The sequence below is a fragment of the Drosophila obscura genome, unplaced genomic scaffold (genome assembly GCF_018151105.1).
Source record: "Drosophila obscura isolate BZ-5 IFL unplaced genomic scaffold, ASM1815110v1 contig_208, whole genome shotgun sequence".
Classification (NCBI taxonomy): domain Eukaryota; kingdom Metazoa; phylum Arthropoda; class Insecta; order Diptera; family Drosophilidae; genus Drosophila; species Drosophila obscura.
In genome coordinates, this window is record NW_024542799.1 from 5,458 (window position 1) to 25,268 (window position 19,811).

The 19,811-nt window shown below is 45.9% G+C and overlaps 7 protein-coding genes across 7 annotated transcripts; 3 read left to right on the forward strand and 4 right to left on the reverse strand.

Moving 5' to 3' along the window:
• Nucleotides 1-251: 251 nt before the first annotated feature.
• Nucleotides 252-673, forward strand: LOC111080212 (cuticle protein 16.5-like). The gene is made up of 2 exons (XM_022375692.2): nucleotides 252-263; nucleotides 323-673. The coding sequence occupies exons 1-2, from the start codon at nucleotides 252-254 to the stop codon at nucleotides 671-673; spliced, it is 363 nt and encodes a 120-aa protein (XP_022231384.2).
• A 772-nt stretch (nucleotides 674-1,445) lies between these two features.
• Nucleotides 1,446-1,930, reverse strand: LOC111080211 (cuticle protein 38-like). Its single transcript, XM_022375691.2, has 2 exons — nucleotides 1,879-1,930; nucleotides 1,446-1,805 (listed from the first exon to the last, which is right to left on the reverse strand). The coding sequence occupies exons 1-2, from the start codon at nucleotides 1,888-1,890 to the stop codon at nucleotides 1,446-1,448; spliced, it is 372 nt and encodes a 123-aa protein (XP_022231383.1). The 5' UTR covers nucleotides 1,891-1,930.
• Nucleotides 1,931-2,253: 323 nt separating this feature from the next.
• Nucleotides 2,254-2,716, forward strand: LOC111080210. Its single transcript, XM_022375690.2, has 2 exons — nucleotides 2,254-2,283; nucleotides 2,354-2,716. Exons 1-2 carry the CDS (start codon nucleotides 2,272-2,274, stop codon nucleotides 2,714-2,716), a joined length of 375 nt encoding a protein of 124 aa, XP_022231382.1. The 5' UTR covers nucleotides 2,254-2,271.
• A 1,312-nt stretch (nucleotides 2,717-4,028) lies between these two features.
• LOC111080209 (cuticle protein 16.5-like) lies at nucleotides 4,029-4,453 on the reverse strand. Its single transcript, XM_022375689.2, has 2 exons — nucleotides 4,423-4,453; nucleotides 4,029-4,352 (listed from the first exon to the last, which is right to left on the reverse strand). The coding sequence occupies exons 1-2, from the start codon at nucleotides 4,432-4,434 to the stop codon at nucleotides 4,029-4,031; spliced, it is 336 nt and encodes a 111-aa protein (XP_022231381.2). The 5' UTR covers nucleotides 4,435-4,453.
• A 322-nt stretch (nucleotides 4,454-4,775) lies between these two features.
• LOC111080208 lies at nucleotides 4,776-5,197 on the forward strand. Its single transcript, XM_022375687.2, has 2 exons — nucleotides 4,776-4,827; nucleotides 4,901-5,197. The coding sequence occupies exons 1-2, from the start codon at nucleotides 4,816-4,818 to the stop codon at nucleotides 5,195-5,197; spliced, it is 309 nt and encodes a 102-aa protein (XP_022231379.2). The 5' UTR covers nucleotides 4,776-4,815.
• Nucleotides 5,198-9,736: 4,539 nt separating this feature from the next.
• LOC111080207 (polycystin-2) lies at nucleotides 9,737-11,965 on the reverse strand. Its single transcript, XM_022375686.2, has one exon. The coding sequence runs from the start codon at nucleotides 11,963-11,965 to the stop codon at nucleotides 9,737-9,739; it is 2,229 nt and encodes a 742-aa protein (XP_022231378.2).
• A 2,545-nt stretch (nucleotides 11,966-14,510) lies between these two features.
• LOC111080192 (venom acid phosphatase Acph-1) lies at nucleotides 14,511-18,676 on the reverse strand. The gene is made up of 5 exons (XM_022375671.2): nucleotides 18,456-18,676; nucleotides 16,433-16,531; nucleotides 15,928-16,011; nucleotides 15,519-15,677; nucleotides 14,511-15,366 (listed from the first exon to the last, which is right to left on the reverse strand). Exons 1-5 carry the CDS (start codon nucleotides 18,615-18,617, stop codon nucleotides 14,656-14,658), a joined length of 1,215 nt encoding a protein of 404 aa, XP_022231363.2. The 5' UTR covers nucleotides 18,618-18,676; the 3' UTR covers nucleotides 14,511-14,655.
• Between the last annotated feature and the right edge of the window lie 1,135 nt (nucleotides 18,677-19,811).

Sequence of the window (19,811 nt, forward strand, 5' to 3'; positions counted from 1 at the left end):
AAGCACCTGTACGAGAGTATTTTTTGGCACTTTATAAACGCGTAGACATGCATAGATATAGCCACGCAACAGAAGCAGCGCACTTATTACAGCTAGCCGTAGAGGCGTACGCTCTGAATGCTAATTTCCTGGGAGACCTCCGTCACGTTCGCTTGTCGATTTGCTATAAAAATAAATCGAATACGTTGCCCGGGCATCAAACACATTTTCGCTCCTCAAGCAACCACAAACTCAAACCGAACCAAATCAATATGTACAAATACGTAAGTGGAGTTCAGCATTTTCCTGAATGTCCGATAATCATCTTATTCCACCTTTCTAGGTGTCTGTCATTTGCGTTCTGATCGCCTGCGTTGCCGCCAAGCCAGGACTGCTTCTGTCGGCTCCACTGGCCGCTGTTCCCGCCCCACTGTTTGCTGCACCTGCTCCCGTTGTGACCGCCACCAGCAGCCAGGTGGTGGCCAGAAACTTCAATGGCATTGCTGCGGCACCCGTGATTGCCTCTGTGCCGGTTGCAGCTCCAGTTCCGGCTGTCAAGGTCGTGGCACCAGTGGCCCCACGCATAATCTTGCCCTTTGCGGCTCCCCTGATTGCAAAATATGCTGCCACTGCTCCATTGTCATACACAACATCCTTGGGCTACGCCGCAGCCCCTCAACCAATCTTTTTTTAGGCCGGTTCCTGTGATAATTTAGTAATAATATTGAAATTAAAAAATAAAACCCTCTGAGCAACAAAAACAATTCAAATTAATTTTCTGGGAACTACTGCTGACGATTTGGATACGCTGGCATGTTATAGTTCACGAACTAGTCGGGTAGTGGGAGATCCGAAGTATAACTGGGTGAAATCATAATTTTAGGTAAAGATGGAAGGGCCACACAATTCTTGGATGAATACCTATCCAATCGATCTCTTAACTCGACTGCATCCAAATGCAAATTTATGGATAAATTTCACCCATTGATCTACTCATTGTATGCCAGTTCACGATATGACTGTCACATTTGGGGGTAAACAGATCACGGTCAGAAAGCGTACAATGAAGGTGGCACGCTGCCCTGTGGCTGTCAAAGCTTGCAACGTATTGCATGGCACTGCATATAAGGCACCTAAAAATTAATTAGCGAATCCTATTTTCATGGCCATCCTTTGACCGTGACATTATTGTAAATGACCAACTAAAATTACACCAAAAAAACAAATTAATTTCGAACAAATGAATTAAACGAACAATGGACACCAGCACCAGCTGCTGTCTATGTGGACAATAATTTTTATTTCATTTATGTGACTAGCATTAGAAAGTCCTCAAACTGGCGATCAGTTTGCTGGGCCTTTGTTTAAAAACTACCGTTAAATCCAATTAGCAGAGTCCAATTTCTTTTTAAAAATGCAACCAAGTCGAAGTTTCTTAAATTCAGATTTCTTTTATTGAAAGGTTCCTAGAACAGAACTGGCGCAGGGGCAGCAAAGGTGCTATAGGCCAGAGGGGCTGAGTATGCCAGCGGACTGTTCAGAGGCGAGGAGTAGGCAAGAGGAGCCGAGTGGTAGGCCAAAGGAGCGGCAAGAGGAGCAGCTGCATACTTGGCGATCACTGGCGCAGCCAGAGGAGCAGCAACTGGAGCTATCACGGGGGCAGCAGCGATTCCATTGTAGTTCCTGGCAAAAACCTGGCTACTGGTGGCGGTGACAACGGGAGCAGGAGCAGCTACGAAGGCGGCGGGCGCAGTGTAGGCTAGAGGAGCACTTAGGAAGCCAGGCTTGGCAGAGGCGCAGGCCAGGATGGCGAAGATGACAGCAGCCTGCAGATGGAAATGCAAATGCATTAGGCCACGGATTCGCAGTCATTCGCAGTCTTCAGAATTGTATACTCACGAATTTGAACATATTGTTGGGGTTGTTTGGTTGTTGTGAGCAGCTCGGAAACTTGAACTTGTCTGATGTCGCTTAACACCATCCCGGGCGGTATTTATATCATGGATCGAAGGCGCGACTCAGCCAGACTCAAAGTACGACTTTGACCTCGCATTTAGTGGCAAATCCGAGCCGACGCGCTGTACATTCAAGAGAAGGAAACACCACAAAGTGCAAGTGAAGCGGCACAGCGGGCCAGGCGTGGCATTTAAATGAACCACATAACGTACTCGGATTCGTACTTCTACTTGTTGTGGACACAAGTCAATGCGGCAGACAGACTTGGGTATAAATAAGCAGAGCTAACGGCAGTGGCTATCAAACGCAATCATCCCTCAAACAAGCAACACCAACATGTTCAAATACGTAAGTTCTTCTCGGAAGAGTGCGGGATAAAGTAACAACATTGAACAACATCCTTCTCTTCCACTTGCAGGCTGCTGTCATCCTCGCCATCCTGGCCTGTGCCTCCGCCAAACCCGGTTTCCTGAGTGCTCCTCTGGCCTACAACGCCGTTCCTGCCGCTGTCCTTGCTGCACCTGCTCCCGTTGTCACCGCCACCAGTAGCCAGGTGTTTGCCAGGAACTACAATGGAATCGCTGCTGCCCCCGTGATCGCTCCAGTTGCTGCTCCTCTGGCCGCGCCAGTGATCGCCAAGTATGCTGCTGCTCCTCTGGCCACTCCTTTGGCCTATCACTCGGATCCTCTAGCCTACTCCTCGCCTCTGACCAGTCCGCTGGCATACTCAGCCCCTCTGGCCTATAACACCTTTTCTGCCCCAGCTCCAGTTCTGTTTTAAGGACCTTTCAATAAAAGAAATCCAAATTTAAGAAACTTGGACTTTGTTGCATTTTGGGGAAGACATCGGACTCTGCTAATTGGATTCAACGGTAGCCTTAAAACAAAGGCCCTACAAACTGCTCGCAAGTTCGAAGTCTTTACAATGCTAGTCACGTAAATGAAATACAAATTATTGTCCGCATAGACATCAGCTGGTGCTTGTGTCCATTGTTCGTTAAATTCAATTGTTCGAAATTGATTTGTTTTTTTTTTTTAGTTTATTTGGTTAGTTTCTGTATACAGCTATACAGCAATAATGTCAAGGTCGAAGGGTGAACTGTTACCTTGGAAATGGGATAGGATAATTCATTTTCTGATTTTGAGTTAGATTTAACTCATTGCAAGCATTGATAGTCCCAAAGCAGTAAGCAGGCTTTTATGTTCACCTTTGACCCAAAACTGTGGAAATTGCCATATACATACATATTTATATTATGAAATACTTACATATGTATGTACCGACATATGTATATGGCAATACGCGTTCGCCTGAAAGGAATTACTCGTCCATCTCCCATAGATGCTTTGGTGGTATCAGCATTTGTCTTCTCTATTGCTTCGTAGGGAAAGACAGAAACTTAGTCGCTATAAATTATGTACATAAATATGTGTTCAAAAATATAAATCCGTAGCTACCACTTGTAGGATGTATAATCTATTAGTCATAATTGATTGTTATTATTCTTTCGTTCTTAATTAGTTTGAGAGATGCCAACGCGTGTGTAATATGCTTCTCTTATTTGTACTTATTATACATATTAGCTTTTTAGAATACATTTTATATTGCTACACAGTAGTGGTAATATTTTTCAATTTTATCAACAACATACATCTATAAAACCTCTATTGTTGTTGGTGTTAATATCAGATACACAAAATATCCCAGTCAAAGAGTGACACAAACCTTCGGAAAGTTCATTGTACTTTAAAAAGCGTTTGCGGCCCTGCGACCTTGGCCTAATTGAACGCTAATGCTAAAAAAACCTGACAAACAAAACTCTTTATTCATCTTAAACGTCACGCATCCAGCGGCGGCCACCAGTGACCAATAACTCGTCCGCTGGCTACGTGAGCTGCATGCACTCGGGAAAAAACAAAGAGTCTTGTATATGGACAGTAGCTGCCGTCGTGTTTTGTATTCGCCATAGACAGCTGATGATTCACTTAAAATTGTCCCCGCCAGGTGAGACGCTGTTAATTATGGATTTAAGAGATGTTTATTGTTCATTCTAGATTCTTACAACAGAACTGGAGCTTGGGCAGAAAAGGTGTTATACATAGGTCAGAGGGGCTGAGTAAGCCAGCGCACTGACCAGAGGCGAGGAGTAGGCAAGAGGAGCCGAGTGATAGGCCAAAGGAGCGGCCAGAGGAGCAGCAGCATACTTGGCGATCACGGGCGCGGCCAGAGGAGCAGCAACGGGAGCGATCACGGGGGCAGCAGCGATTCCATTGTAGTTCCTGGCAAACACCTGGCTACTGGTGGCGGTGACAACGGGAGCAGGTGCAGCAAGGACAGCGGCGTTGTAGGCCAGAGGAGCACTCAGGAAAGCGGGTTTGGCGGCGGCACAGGCCAGGATGGCGAGGATGACAGCAGCCTGCAAGTGGAAGAGAAAGATGTTGCTCAATGTTGTTACTTTATCCCGCACTCTTCCGAGAAGAACTTACGTATTTGAACATGTTGGTGTTGCTTGTTTGAGGGATGATTGCGTTTGATAGCCACTGCCGTTAGCTCTGCTTATTTATACCCAAGTCTGTCTGCCGCATTGACTTGTGTCCACAACAAGTAGAAGTACGAATCCGAGTACGTTATGTGGTTCATTTAAATGCCACGCCTGGCCCGCTGTGCCGCTTCACTTGCACTTTGTGGTGTTTCCTTCTCTTGAATGTACAGCGCGTCGGCTCGGATTTGCCACTAAATTCGAGGTCAAAGTCGTACTTTGAGTCTGGCTGAGTCGCGCCATCGATCCATGGTATAAATACCGCCCGGGATGGTGTTAAGCGACATCAGACAAGTTCAAGTTTCCGAGCTGCTCACAACAACCAAACAACCCCAACAATATGTTCAAATTCGTGAGTATACAATTCTGAAGACTGCGAATGACTGCGAATCCGTGGCCTAATGCATTTGCATTTCCATCTGCAGGCTGCTGTCATCTTCGCCATCCTGGCCTGCGCCTCTGCCAAGCCTGGCTTCCTAAGTGCTCCTCTAGCCTACACTGCGCCCGCCGCCTTCGTAGCTGCTCCTGCTCCCGTTGTCACCGCCACCAGTAGCCAGGTGTTTGCCAGGAACTACAATGGAATCGCTGCTGCCCCCGTGATAGCTCCAGTTGCTGCTCCTCTGGCCGCGCCAGTAATCGCCAAGTATGCAGCTGCTCCTCTGGCCGCTCCTTTGGCCTACCACTCGTCTCCACTTGCCTACTCCTCGCCTCTGTTCCTGTAAAGCTGTCTACGTTGTCTTGAATAAACCTCTCGGCGACTGATTACCGCCTGAACTGCCAAAGCTTCTCCTGTTTTTCCTTTTTTGCTCCTCCCTTCGCATCACACACACACATGAACGTGTTAGTTTCCGCTTGCGCTTATCTTAAGCGCTTTCAGCGCGTATTTCATGCATAGATGCACAATTTAAATGGCCATTTTGGGTTCGTGCGCACAGATAAAGGGTGAGCTACTTGCCAGCAGCTGCCAAAAGCCAAAGCAGGAGCCGCAACAATCCCTGGCATATGTTATCGCCTTCGACAGGCACACATGCCACTGTTGGCAATGGGAATTTCTTAGGGACAGGTTTCCATCGCGCTTGGATTGCCTTTAATTTAATAAGTCGCAAGTGGTTGCTGGGCTTGTGATTATAAAAACCGAAAATTGCATATAGGGAGACAGAAGTCGCTGCATAATTAAGTTTACCTCTGAAAAAATATCTACATCTGCAACAAAAAAATATATATATATGAAATGTGACAAAGCGACTTTTGCGTTTGCTCGTCTAAATAATTAAAAGTTTGCCCTTGCCCTGCGTCCATGCCCTATTATTTTTTTTTGTTAGCAGGTTTTTGTTTGCCATTTTGTAATTGCTGTTAATGGCCAAAAAGAAAAAAAGAAACAGCACAACGAGTTCATGGAAAGTGGGAGAGTAGGAGCTGGTACTCGTACAGCGAAATTCTCCCAGCAGTACACGAATTGTGCATTAAAAAATGTCGCGCATGTTGGGACAGTACCAAAAAAAAGCCGACAAGGAACGCAAATGAAGTTCATCCGGCAGAACAGCAACCAGATTCAGGTTCAGATTCAGATTCGGAGCCAGCCTAGTTGCGAAACTTTATGAGTGGCTTATACTCCTCGGTCCCCTCTCTGTTTGTGTGTTGTCTGTTGGTACGTAGATGTTTTCTGCTGGCTGTTAATTTTGTTTGTCGACAAGACACAAAATGGCTGAATAATGGCCAGGCGACATTTCACTTAACACGGAACCTGATGCAGATGCCACCACTGGGTACAACACCCGAAAGCACAGTCGGAGAAGGCTTGCTAAGATTATTTTCTAGTCTGTCGCTTAATTTAATTATTCCTCAAATTCCTCAAAAAGTTGACACTGCGTCGGGGAACTGGATGAAACCACGGAATGGCAAGGCAAGGCTATTTTGGAGAAAAGAGGTCAGAATTTATTCTATACCTGAATTTTTGACGAAGAAAGCGATAAATCAGTGCGCTGTAGAAACCTGAAGCTTTGGTTCATTTTCCACTCGTAATTAGTTTTAGTTAAAATTCTTATAAAATCCTCCTTAAATATAGAATCAATTGAGAGAAAAGTTAACTCTGAATTAAAACCATCCCAAATTTAATTAATACTGACCTAACGCCACATGCTCCACTTTCTAGCAGTGACACAAGACTCTTTGGACCATCGCTAATGATCCGCAAGGCAGGCCAATGGCTTATGGCTTATCCCATGGGGACTACTCCCCTCGGTTTTCTATCTATAAGGCTAATTAGGCTAAACAAATTACGGAATATGATTAATAGAGAGCACGGGCTGGCAATTAACTTTTTGCGATAAATACGCAACCAACAAAAACATTTGTATGTGTATAAATTAAAGCAGATTTATCGGCCCGCCCACTCAGAGAAGAGCCCAAGGGCCAAATCTGAGTTCTGAGGGAAGGAAGGATTTGTTTAACAATTCACGTAGTGACATTTACATTTTTGATTGCTTCAATATTTCTTGCATTGCTTTCGGCTTTATTGCCGTTGAAGGTGTTGCTGTAGCTGTTGCTGTTGCCCAGCAGTGAAGTGTATCCCACCGGACAAAAAATGCGACTCGAGCAACGTGTCGTGTAAATTAAAAAAGGTTTTTTGTTTTTGGGGAGTTTTCGTTTTCGGTTGCAGACTGATACACGAAAGGTCAGCGAGGCTTTAAAATTTCCCCGTCCGAGTTTTATGCAAATCATGTTCAAAGAGTGGGTGGGGGGGGGGGGGCTCTAGGTCTCGTCCCAAGCGTGACAAGGTCTAATTATGCCGGTCCGTGGTTTGTCTTCTGTCTTTTTTAGGTTCAATATCATTTGTCTAAACTGATTGTTGTTCCTTTCCACTCGGCCATCAGTGTGAGGGGAAATTTCAATCAAAAGGATTCTCCTTTTCTTCGCCGTGGATTAGAGACAAAGCAAAAGTTGGTGCAACCCACAAAGACCCAACAAAGACCCGCTGTACGTACATATATAATATTTCCTCCGCAATTGTTTATGGTATCCGTCCATCCATGCTGCGAAACAGAAATCGAGATGATGGGTCGACAGTTCTAAGGTTGGGAGATTCGTGCTCAAGCAGCGGGTCAAATAAAAATAAGGAATAAGGAGAGGCAAAGGCAGGAGGCAAACGAAAGGCTCGAGAGTTGCGCCTCTGGACTTCAGGACTCAAAAAGTGACGTGTTTGCCGTTGCAGCAATACTTAACCTTGGCTGTATACGGCCGAGGACACGGCACTCTAGTCATGAATTAAATTCCTGCCATGACTCCTGCCTGTAGAGATAGCACATGCCAGGATATACATGTGTACATCTATATCTTTGTCAGAACTTTAGCCCAAAAGCCCTGCGGAACGACGTTCGTTCGCTCTGTTGTGGCAGAGAGAAAGCTTTCGCTGCTTTCCATTCAGCAGCTGCTCTTTGCTAAGAGCTTTCCGACTTAAGAGAAATGTGTGCCCATCAAGTGAGCAGAGGCAGAGAAATTGAACAAAAATGTTGCAAATAAAATGTTCTTGGGGTTATCTTTATCCTATTATGGCTTTCGTGGCTACAAATTTAAATCTTAAATTTCAAAGCCTGAGCAAGTCGATCAAGGGATCAGTTTACAGAGTGTTAGGAAGTGGATATTATAGCAAGCATGGGACCGTGACCATTTCTGCCAGATAGATTAGAGCAAGTCTTCATTTTTGCAGTGGAGAAATAGGTATATAAAATAATTGTCCCCAACGGTTTTTGTTTTTTGGTTTTCGGTTTTTTTCTTCACGCCTATTTAAGTATTTTTATCGATCAATTAAAATCCTCTACAGCATACTTTTCGGTCAATGTTTTCTATATGCACAATGCCGTAGCATGCAGCTTTCGTGATGATCATAATTTGCTGGCCTGGCGTACGAAGTGCGCGCCTATTGCATATTTTTAGCTGCAAAAAATACACAGTCGAGTGCCTTCGACAGGGAGTTGGAGCTCAACAATGTTAATGTTGTGCAACTTCTCGCATTTTAGTATTGTGAACAATGTTTTGCAGCTTTCTGATGCTGTCTAGTGCTTCGAAATTTATTGCAGTTGCCTATTTTATGACTATATGTACCTACAGCTTACTTTTCGATGCAACTTTTCGGGGACGGGAACACATTTTTGGAGCTATACGTAAAGTGAGAGCATTAGCTTTAGCTGCACTGCTGATTGTGGTATCCATGCAAAAAGCGATCAAAAATTAAAAACTTTCTGCCCAACTCTTCCACCCCACACAGAGGTACACACACACACACACACACAAATGTGGGAGATATGTAACTTTAGGTGGCTTTGATTCGGGCACTCTTTCTTTTGCCGTTTGTCTTTGGGTACGTAGCCACATACTTCACATCCGCATGGAGGGTGGGGAAGGGAAGGGAAGGGAGTGTGGAGCACAGAGAATAGTCAGGTAGTTAAAACTTTTAAATTGGGGGCGGGGATCATTTGTGATTCTCTGTCTGGGCAGAGCGGCAAAAAGCGGAGAGGAGACCAAAATCAGTGAGAGGAAGCCAAAGGAGGTAAAGTTACAGTCATGCTAAAAGCGCTCTGTCACTGCTCATTTGTTGCTAATAATTATAAAAGTTTCGTTCAATTCCCTCAAGTGACATAAGTGCCACAAAAAATATAGAAAAACCGCTTCAGACTCTCTGTCTCTCCCTCTCTCTCACCCTTTGTCTGCCTGTCTGCTGATGGATAAAAAGAGGCGAAGGCGACGGCGACGACGTAGGGCGGCAAAAGTTTAGCAATTGTTTAGTTTGGCCAGAAGATGCGTCGTTGGTTTTGGAAAATGCTTGAAAATGTTTGCTGGAGCTCAGATTTCACCAAGAATAGTTCTGCAGGCGGCGCTGCACAGCCTAAAAGCTAGTAGTATTCAATTTTTATTTGCTTACACCACAACAATAGAGTGGGGCGGTGGGGGTGGGGAATGAGAGGACCCTTTTATATACATAAGTCATTTAGTTTTTGGACTTGGACCGCAGCCAGAATGCCACGCTAGCAAACAAGTCGAAGAAAGCGAGCGCCAAATTGCCTTAAAAGCCTTTTGAAGTCAAAAGTTTGGCCTGTTTGCGCATAATTATTTACCCATGACATAAAACAAAAATCCCTCGAGCCCCGGATTCCGAACCCCGATCCGCGAACCCTCAACCAGTTTAACTGAATGCACATACACATATGTATTTATAATATTATTATTTTCCTGCAGACACTTGCAGACAAAATTCAGATATCACTTTACACGTATTGTCTGGGAAGATCCGGAACCTGCTCGTGCAGGTCATTCTCGTCCTCGCCGAGGAGATTTCCCTCCTTGTCGCCGAAGAGGGTTCGCTCAGCGATTTCCATCTGCGTCTGGAGAATGGCTGCTATCGTGTATGTCCTGGCAATGCGATCCTTGTGCTGGGCCTGCGCCTTGCGCTCATGTTCCTCGGCTTCATCATCCGTCACGACCCCGCCTTTCAACTTAATTGACGACTTATGGCCTTTTCCCCGCTTGAAACGAGCTGAAGCAACAGCAGCCGCTTGAAGGTCCATCGTGTGCTTGATGTTCTCGGCAACGGTGCGGTTCTTGCGCCTGTACTTGTGCTCACACCCAAATGCTTCCCGTACGGTACGGATGATGTCCGCATACTCGACGCAAAGGAATTCCCAGAATGAGATCTGATCCTTGCGTTTACGATCTCGCACTGCCTTGGCTGCGGTAAAGTAGTTGTTGAGTATCGACACGAACACATTTGTTAGCAATATTGCGATGGTAAAGGACATTATGCCGTAGATAAGAATGCCCATCCATAAGCCACCGTGGAAGAGATCTTTCGGCGCGACGTGGCTAGTGAAGCCAAAGGAGAAGCACATTACGGTAGCCATGCCTTGCAGCAGGCTCCTAAAGTTATCACTGTTGTTGCCATTAATGCAGACCGTGGCAATGCCGAATCCCATCATGAAAATGCCGATCACACAGGCCGTGCTGAAGAGCGCTTGCCAGGCCAAGGACAGCGTCATCGTAAAGACCTGAAAGATGCTGGAAAACTGCATCACCTTCCACAGACGCAACGTGACCAGGCAGACGAGGAAGCCCATTAAAATCACGGTAAACTCGGTCATGCGCGCCGGTATCCGAAAGTCAATGAAATCAAGCGTGTTGGACATCTCTAATACAGCGAGCAGTCTGGAGACAACGCCATCCCTCATAGCCATTAAGGTCACAACTATCATGCTGAGTAATAGGATCGCCAGGTCAATTTTCACCCAGAACAACTTCAATCGCTTTGGCTCAAACCACAAGGGCACAATCACGGTCATGCCAAGCTCCAGCCAGATAATCACGTAGGCGAACAAACAAATCATGCCAAACCATGGCAGGGTCTCCGCCGACTCCGTCAACGAAACACTATTGACGTACATGCTGCTGTGTATAATGCCGTAGGGCAGATTCTCGAACCGCAGAGTGATCACACTGAACATATTTGCATCCACATTGTACAGCGTGAAGTCCAAGAAGAGAGCTGCGGTCCTTTGGTCGAGCCAATTCTTTTCGTACAGATATTCGAGCACCTTAATGCTGTCCTTCCTCGTATTCCGCAGAGTAGTTGCGTAGCCTGTCAGCTCGGGATACATTGCAAAGTATCCGTACTGTCTAATGCTAAGAAAAAATTTCTCAAAGAAACTGTAGTTTTTGGACATCGGCAGCCAAGGTAGATAGATGGACCAGTACTTGTTGGTGTAGGGTTCGCGTACATTAGGCAGGCTCCAGCCCTCGGAATATTCCTTTTTGGTGTACTCCGGATCACTTAAGCCGTAATGTTCTCCGGTGTCCCGTAACAGCCGCATTTGTATTACGCCCACCAGCTGTGTGCTATTCACATGGTTCCAGTGCGAGGTGAGACGATGATGATCATTGTTCAAGAAGCCATTGATCAGCGTGTGCTCAATGAAGGGATACAGTTGATGTAGGAACAGTACGTTGCTCAGGCCAATCGAATCGGTGTGATTATACTTCATTAGGTTCTCGATGGACTCCCCATTGTAGTACAGCAGCCGGTTCACCAGCGCCAGATTCAGAAACAAGTGAATAAGGAACAACTTTCCGTACACCCAGAGCTCGCGGACAATGGTCCTGTACTTGAGGTTCAGCTCCTCGTTGCGATGTTTCTCCGTGATCAATAGCTGACTGCGCAAGCTGCGTAGCCGCAGCTTCAGATAGTCCATGCGGGTGTGCCTCTTTGCTTCCGGGTCCGGAACGGGCGGCCGTTGCAGCCTTGGCCAGCAGGCCGCGTCAATGGCAAGTACCAAAAATCGTAATGGATCGAAAACCAGGAACTGAAATAGCATCACCATAAAGAACGTTATCAGGATCGCCTTGAACTTTCTATCCTCGTGTTCCATGCCCGAGTACTTCCATATGGTCAGGAAGCACACAGAGAATATGCACAGAGTGACAATAAATATCACGTTACTCGCCATTGGACTATTTCGGGCTTGGACGTTGATTTGCTAGTCGGAATATATTGTGTTCTTTCGACAGAAAATTGAGAAGTTTTCCTGAGTAATAGATTTTCAAGAGGTCACTCGGCTCGTATCATTTTTCAATCAAGTATTTTCTCTCAGTCTCATTCATATTTTTTCTTTCAGTTTTTGCCACCCTTTAGCTAACCTTGCATTTGTCTTGGCCGTGTACAAATTATCGCACTATCATTTGCTCCCAGCAGCAGTTGCCACTTAAACCCATCCGAGCCCCTGCTGGCACTGCAGCAGCCGACGGACTGGGTGCTGGCAATAAAATAGCTAAACCTAAACCTTTTTTGACAAATGAAACGTGCAACAAATAAGACGCCCAAGCAGCTGCAGGCCAAACGAAAGCAGGAGTGAACGGGGCTCCAGTTCCGGACACAGACACAGACCCAGACACAGAGCCCGCTCGAGTGCCAACAAAGATTTATGCATTTTACAGGGAAGACTACGCTTTATGCGAAACTAAACGGCAAACAGTTTGAGTGAGTAACGCTTTTACTCCCTCGGCGCTCCTTCTGTTCCGAGGAAGCGGAAATGAAGCATCGCATGGCCCTGCTCCCATCCGGCTGGGGGCGGCAGCGCTTTCCATGGGCCACGGAACGGCGTCTATTGTGCCTTTTAATAGACTGGAACTACACGGCACTGCGTCCTGAGCCCCTGCCTCATCGTCATTCTCATCCTGGCACTTTGTTTGCCGACAAACATTTGTGCAGCTTATTAATATGCATGCCACCGGGCCCGCACTCCGCACACCCACTCGCTGCCGCCCAGGATTAGCCCAGGGAACAGGTGCGGCATAGCCGCACCTCCTCCAGCTGGCAATCGGTAAATTTTATCTCCTAGGCCAAGCGCAAAAGTTTTTCGGCCTTCGGTCGGTATCGAAAAGTCGTTAGTAAGCTGACCACAGAAAGATGTGAGCCAGAGAAAAGTGCAGCCGCCAAGAGGGAAACTTCCACTGTCCACCAGGCAATGGCAACGGACCCGGCAACGGCAACCGGGCACCCAAGGCTCTTATGTCTTACGTCTTAGTCGCAATCGTCCTCCAGCAGGAGGAGCAAGAAAAAAAAATGCAAAAGTTTACCCAAAGACTTGCACTTAGCCCAGCCCGCACAAAAGTTTGCTCTCTCTCCATCTAAAGTTTTGTGACTGAGTCGAGGTTTCAGCTCCAGCTCTAGCTCCAGCTCCAGCTTCAGTTCTAAGTAGATTTGTTGGCCTGGGCATATGTCTAAGGCTGAGCGGCAAAATGGCAGAAAGAGTGTGAGAAAGGGGCAAAGACGGATGACTGGCATAAGTAACTGCATAATAGGGTTAATAATTATGATAGTCTGGGAAGCAGGAGCCTGAAATGATCAAATTTATGAATATGAAGTCCCCAGATGATGAGAGTGGAGTTACTTGTGATTGCATTAGGAAAGAGAGATGCACAGATGGTTGCAGATCTGTAAAGGTGACTGAAGATGTTTCAGAATATTCTTTAAATAACAGAAGCTATAAAGAAGTAGAGGAAATATACTGAAATCATTGGACAGCATTACATATCAACTTGGTATACATACATCTGGATTAGCATCTTAATCATATGAAACTTCCTGTCAAAGTCCCATCCAAAGACACACATGGCGCATACTTAATTCCGGCAACACCCTGTCTTCCTCCCGCTCTCTCTATCTCTCTCGCTGTCTCATTAATCATTGAAGTAGAACAAGTACTATAGCTCATGGTCTTATAGATTTGTCAGCCACCCACTGCCATTTCCTCGTGGCACTTCCTGCAGCCAGCAAATCAAATTAAGCGAAAATTAAACGGAACAACCAACACACACAAGAACTGAATGCAATGGGGAGTGCTCCGAATACATGGAAGGAAGCGGGGGGTATTCGTTTATTTTTTGGCAAACACAACATATGCGTCCCGTTGACAAATAAAGTTTACAGATATGCAAACAGGGAAAAAAAAACCCCCCGACTATCCGAGAGCGCGACTCTCATCTGAGGATGGAGGATGGAGGATGGCGAAGGAGAGATGGCAAACGCACACGAGCAAACAATGCCGGAGCAGATGCTGGGGAATGGGTACGGGAGTGGAGGTGGAACTGGAACTAACGTAGGAGCTGGAACAACTCCCCAATGAAATAGTTTATGGTAAACCGCAATGCGAAAAATGTCACCTCCTGGCAAAAATGAGCAAGACAAGGCAGCGGCAGAGGAAGAGGAGACGGGATGGCTGGCTAAACAAGTGCGGAAGTTGTTTGCGTTTGCTGCTTCTGCTGCTGCTGCTGCTGCTGCTGGCAAAGGGCAAACGGAAGCGGCCTATTGGGCAATGGCAATGACAGGCGACAGTCGACAGGCGGCAGGCGACGCCACAAAGCGGAAATGAGCCAACTTGGCTACCACATGAGGCGCACTGGGAGCAAACTGGAAGCCATAGGCACAGTCACAGACACAAACAGCCACAGACTATGACGATGACGTTGACAGACAATATCTGAGCTGAACTCTGAACCTTTACACATTTATTAGGCTTAGGCTAAATGACAACGACTGACTTAACTAGTTATTTGAGGCTTACTGGCAGGACTGGCATGTCCCACTCCCTGAGATGTGTAGCACCTGTAAGAATTCTTTCGACCTTTATCACTCTCTCTATGGGCCACGCAGCGGTGGCTCCGTGAATGCCTCGTTGCGGGAGTCGCACCGATTGTCATCCAGCTCCGTGGGCACCACATCCCTGGCCAGCTGCAGCAACTTGTCCAGCGGACATTTGAACTCGCAGCCGGGCACGGTCAGTTTCTGGGCCTGCGCCTTGGGTTCGTTGCGGAAATAGATCTCCACCCAGTGCTCGCCGGTCTCCTTGCTCTTGTGCAGCTCGAAGATTGCCATTGACGAGTAGCGCGGCAACTGACGCTCCCAGATCTTCAGGGCGGAGAGAATGTTCACCACCGTCGAGTCGTGGCCGGTGTAGATAAACATCTTTCGGGCACTCGGCTTGAGGGTGTCGTTCCGTTTCTGCTGCATCTCACCGAACATCTTCTTGAGGAATGGCCCACCCTTGATCTTCTGCATCTCGGGTGTGTACACATTGTACACGTAGCTCTGCTCGGCGAGGAACTGAAGTTTCTCTGGGAAATACGCGTTGGTCCACTCGGGCAGCTTCAGGCCCCATTCCTGTTCGGCCAGCAGCGTCAGATACAGGGATTGAACGTCCTCAGGCTCCTTGAAACTGAGACCTGTATGCGTCTCCAGCTCCTTGTACATATCCAGATAGGGTGCCACTTCCTGCTTGACCTCAGGCAGGTCATAGACCTCATGCAGCGCCTCGAAATAGCGCGGACAGGGCGTTCGAACGAGCAGCAGCTGTGCGATCGATTATAAATAATTAAATTGAATTCCAGCCCAGTTAAAAATAATTGAGTGCCAAGCTAAATCATAGTATGAACCTAATGAAATACCACTCAATGCGAATCTGGCTGTACAATAAATCATTATAGTTTATGAAGTATACGCACCGTGTCCTCATTGAGCTCCTGCGAGAAGACAGGTATGGGCTGCCAATTAAACTTGCTATTCCACTCCATGTCAGTGCCCTTCGGGGGCAGGAAGCTGGCCAAAACCGTCTGCATGGTCATGTGGGTGCGCGGCACTCCCGTCGCCTGTGCGTGCACCAGCTGCACGGACGGAAATCATCGGGAAAGCACAGAAGCGAACCCGGCAACGAAAGAGAACAGCAAAGCAGAAGAGCAGCGAGAACGAAAAGAAGGAGAAGAAGAAATTGAGTGATGAGCCGAGCGCGCTTGAGCTTTGCAATTTGTAAACGTCCGCACTATCAGACACCAGCCGCCCCAACCCCACACCCCATGGATGGAACGTGGTCATGGATAGTGTGGGGTGTCGGTTCGTTAGTGACTGCTTACTCACATCGGGACTGTAGTGGGGCGCCAGAAATTTGCCATAACGCTTACGCAGCCAAGTACCAATGTTGAACAGCTCGCGTTTGCCATTCTGTAGCGTTGATTTATTGCATGGCATGAGCGGATGGCACGTGAGACAACACCAGGCCAGAGGAACACCAGAAAGAGTCCAAGCAGCAACAGCAGCAGCAGCAGGCATGGAGCAGACGGAGACAGCAATCGAGACCGAGACAGAGATGGAGAGAAGTGTTATAAAATAATAAATGCCTTGCATTTTTGCAATTGCATAAACATATGCATGTGTATATGTTAATGCAGCCGTCCCTACTCCTCCCAGACTGCCACCCCCCCAACCAAAACCGAGCATCCTCTCCCCAGCATTCCTGGAAAACATTTGCATTTCAATTTATTTAAATGCTTTGCTGGTTGGGCGGCTCTCAGCTCTGGGTTTGGGTTTGGGGGACAGAATGATGGTGCAAAAGTTTTTGCAGCACAACTTTTTCTCCACTCACATTTGTTACTTGTCCCCAGCCATAGGGATAGTAGGTCTCATTTACATACGGATCCCTTGGATACGTATCCGCCGGCGTTCGTGGTCCATGTCGGAATACCTGAAGTTTAGCAATTACAATTTTTATTAGTCAAACAGAGTTACCACCTAGAACCCTACCCTCCTTCCCTTTTCACAAAGTGAAAGAAAACCACTTTAATTAGCTCTCCCAGCTTTAAGGCTCACTCGCACTGGCACTAGCACGCGACTCGCGGTATGACCACCCGGAGTATCGAGAGAGAGAAAGAAAGAGAGAAAGAGGAGGGGTCCAGTGCCGCAATCAGACATGTGCCGTCACCCAGCTGATTCCAAAGTGTCGGAAGTATTTTCCGCATCTATTTTAAATGCTGCTTCTCGTATCTCTGCGGCTGATAAGAGTGCGTCTCGGCCGAAGGTCAACCACGAGCTCTGCCAAATGGGCTTCCATTTCATCAAAGGCGTCAAACAAAAATCAAAAGTGCGTCGCAGTTTTACACATTTCTGGTTTGTTTGTAGACTGGTTTTTTGTGCGAACCGTAATTTTTGTAGCCGGTTTTATATTTTTTTTGTGTTTTTGTTTTGATTTGCTTTTGGTTACTTTTTGGTGATTTATAAGCTTGTGAACTTAATTAAAGTAAAAGTTATTATGGATGAATTCGTGTGTTTTTTTTTGTGGGACTAATTAGTGAATTTAAAACAGGTTTTTTCCAGGTTCATTTAAACACACAGAGCTACCACCAACAAGGTTCTAATTGAGTCGCAAATTTTAAATTTAAATATATAAAATACGTATTTATTGTGGCAGAGATTAAACAACTTGAAACTAGGTTTCGAATCCAATTTTTGAGGGTTCAAAGTACATAAAAAAACCAACAAAAATCATCCAAGACATTATTTAATTGGGCCTGGCCACGTTCCAATATATTTTCCCAGAGTTAGATATAACTCACTTTGAACTGACGTTCCAAGAAAATGGAATTTCAGCTTGAGAAATAATTTCCGTTGAGCTCTCCGCTTGGCTGCACTTGAATATATATTTATTTTTTTTTTTTGAAAATCAAGTGTAATTGATAATAATTATATATGTAAAGTATTATTCAATTCAGTGGCAGTGCCCGACAGCTGATGTAGCACTGCGCGGTCGGGTCGAGTGCCAACAACAGCTGAGACAACTTTTTTGGTAATTCCACCTGTTTCAACAGCCATGGCTTTATCGTACACCTTCACTTTCCCCACCCATTCCCATGGTTAGTCATTTGACTCGCTTTGATAATTCTACTCGCGGTACTTGACTCTTATCTGCTACCGCTGACGACAGCCTATTTAATTCATAGAATTCCATCGAGTAATTCTACTTTTACACCCTGCTACAGCAAATTGGCGATTTGTGTTGTTATATTTTGTTTTGCCCGCATCTTTATAAACGAAATGCTTTATCAACGTAATAATCTCTCACTTGGCCTCTATGCAAATGTCAATGCCAGGGAATTCTCAAGGCTGTGCAAAACTAAATTTTATTTTGTACGAAAATACTCGTAATTCGTGTTATCAGCTATTCTGGAACGGGAAAATAAACAAAACAAACAATTCTGCAATAATTTGAGTTACGGCTAATGATTGTGGGGATTTTTTGTATGTATGTAAGAAAGTATACGATAGATCATAAAGATGTTTACTTGTTTGCCGTGTCTTCCATGTGATCTCAACGATGTTTATTTCCATTGTAGCATAACCTTCTTGGACTGATATTCACCTTGACTATCAACTATCCACTGTAATTTTGACGCCTGAATTTCTGTGGAAACTTATAGTTTCGCCAAGCAAATTTCTTCATTTCTATGTATTCACATTTCAGATCCACTCTCAGTGTTTGGATGCACTACAAGCTCTTGCTGTCTGGACAGTTTCGTTCATTGAGAGCTCTTCGCCACAGCTGTTAACACGTCTTTGTTTTTGTTGGATGCACACGAGATGCTCACGATTCGCGACACACGCCCCTGACTTACCACATGAAGCAGCTCGAGCGTAGATTTATCAGCGGCGGGATCGTACAGCTTTCCCGATACGATCGTAGAGTGTGCCAGACACCAGATCAGCAGCAGCCCCGTTGCAATTAAACCGCCCGTCATCGCTAGACAATGCCTCCGAGTGAAATGCGAACGCGGCATTTTGACAGACGCTCTTTATAGAACTTGTGACGGTGGTGCTCGGATTCCGCTTGCGTTTCGGTTTGGTTTGGTTTGGAGAGCTTGCCCGGTCCGTCCACAGACTCGCGACAGATCACCGACTAACGTGTTCCTTTTGCCGTTGGCTTCGCATATGTATATTTGGCTTTTGGCTTATGTATCACTTTTTCGGGGTTTTTAATTATTGTACCCATAAAACACGACCACGAAACTAGCTAATTTAAAAACATCAAACTGGTTTTGTCCCACTCTCCAAGCAGAATCAATTGATTACATGCGTTGCTCCAAGTGTAGCCATGCTGCTATCATTTGTTTGCCTTGGACTAACTTTTAAAAATAATTTCAAATTTTGACTCCTCGATTTTCGGCTGTGGTCTTCGCACACGACTGTGTCAATGTCTGAGCGATGCACTATCTACAACAATACTGTGGGCCTGTATCACTGCAAAAGGCAGAGCTCAAAAGCATGTGTTCCATAGGTCTTTTATCGTTTCATTATCGCCAAATGCTGTCGTCACCGTCGCCGTCGCACTTTTTTTTTTTTTATTACTATTATTCGGTTTTCCTATAGTGTTTTGTTATTTCTTTTTATTGCTACTATTGTAGTGTCTTTTGTGTTTGCTTGTGTGTGGGTGGGGTTGGCGGGCTGGCGGGTTTGAACCGAACCGAACCGAACGAGCAGAAACAGAGCAGAAGCCCAGAGGGAGAGACTGCGACAACAATGCCGTTGCGTTTGAGGCGATTTAAATCGCGCGGGCTACTTTTAATTTATATGAACTCGATTCTTCCCCGCTTTACGAGTGTTCCCCGTGAGTGTGTGCCCCCCTGACCACTTCCCGCCACAAAGCAAACGAATTCGTCACCAAAATTGCGTACTTAAACACTCGTGTAATAAATCCTTCAGCAACCAACCCGAATCCAGATCGAACATCTTCTTAATTGCACAAACGAAACAGAACTTGAATTATATCATGTTTTTTTTGGCTGGGCTGTGTTGTTTTTTGCTGCCTTATGGTTCCGTCATAGTCCGGAAGTTAATGTAAATGGTTTGAATTTCAAAAAATTATATTCTTTTGCCCTTTTGTTTTTCTTTTCATGCGGCTGTTTTTTTTCTGATTCCGATTCGATTGAGTGGAGCACGTAAAGCCCCAAATGCCAACTGTTTGACTTCGAATG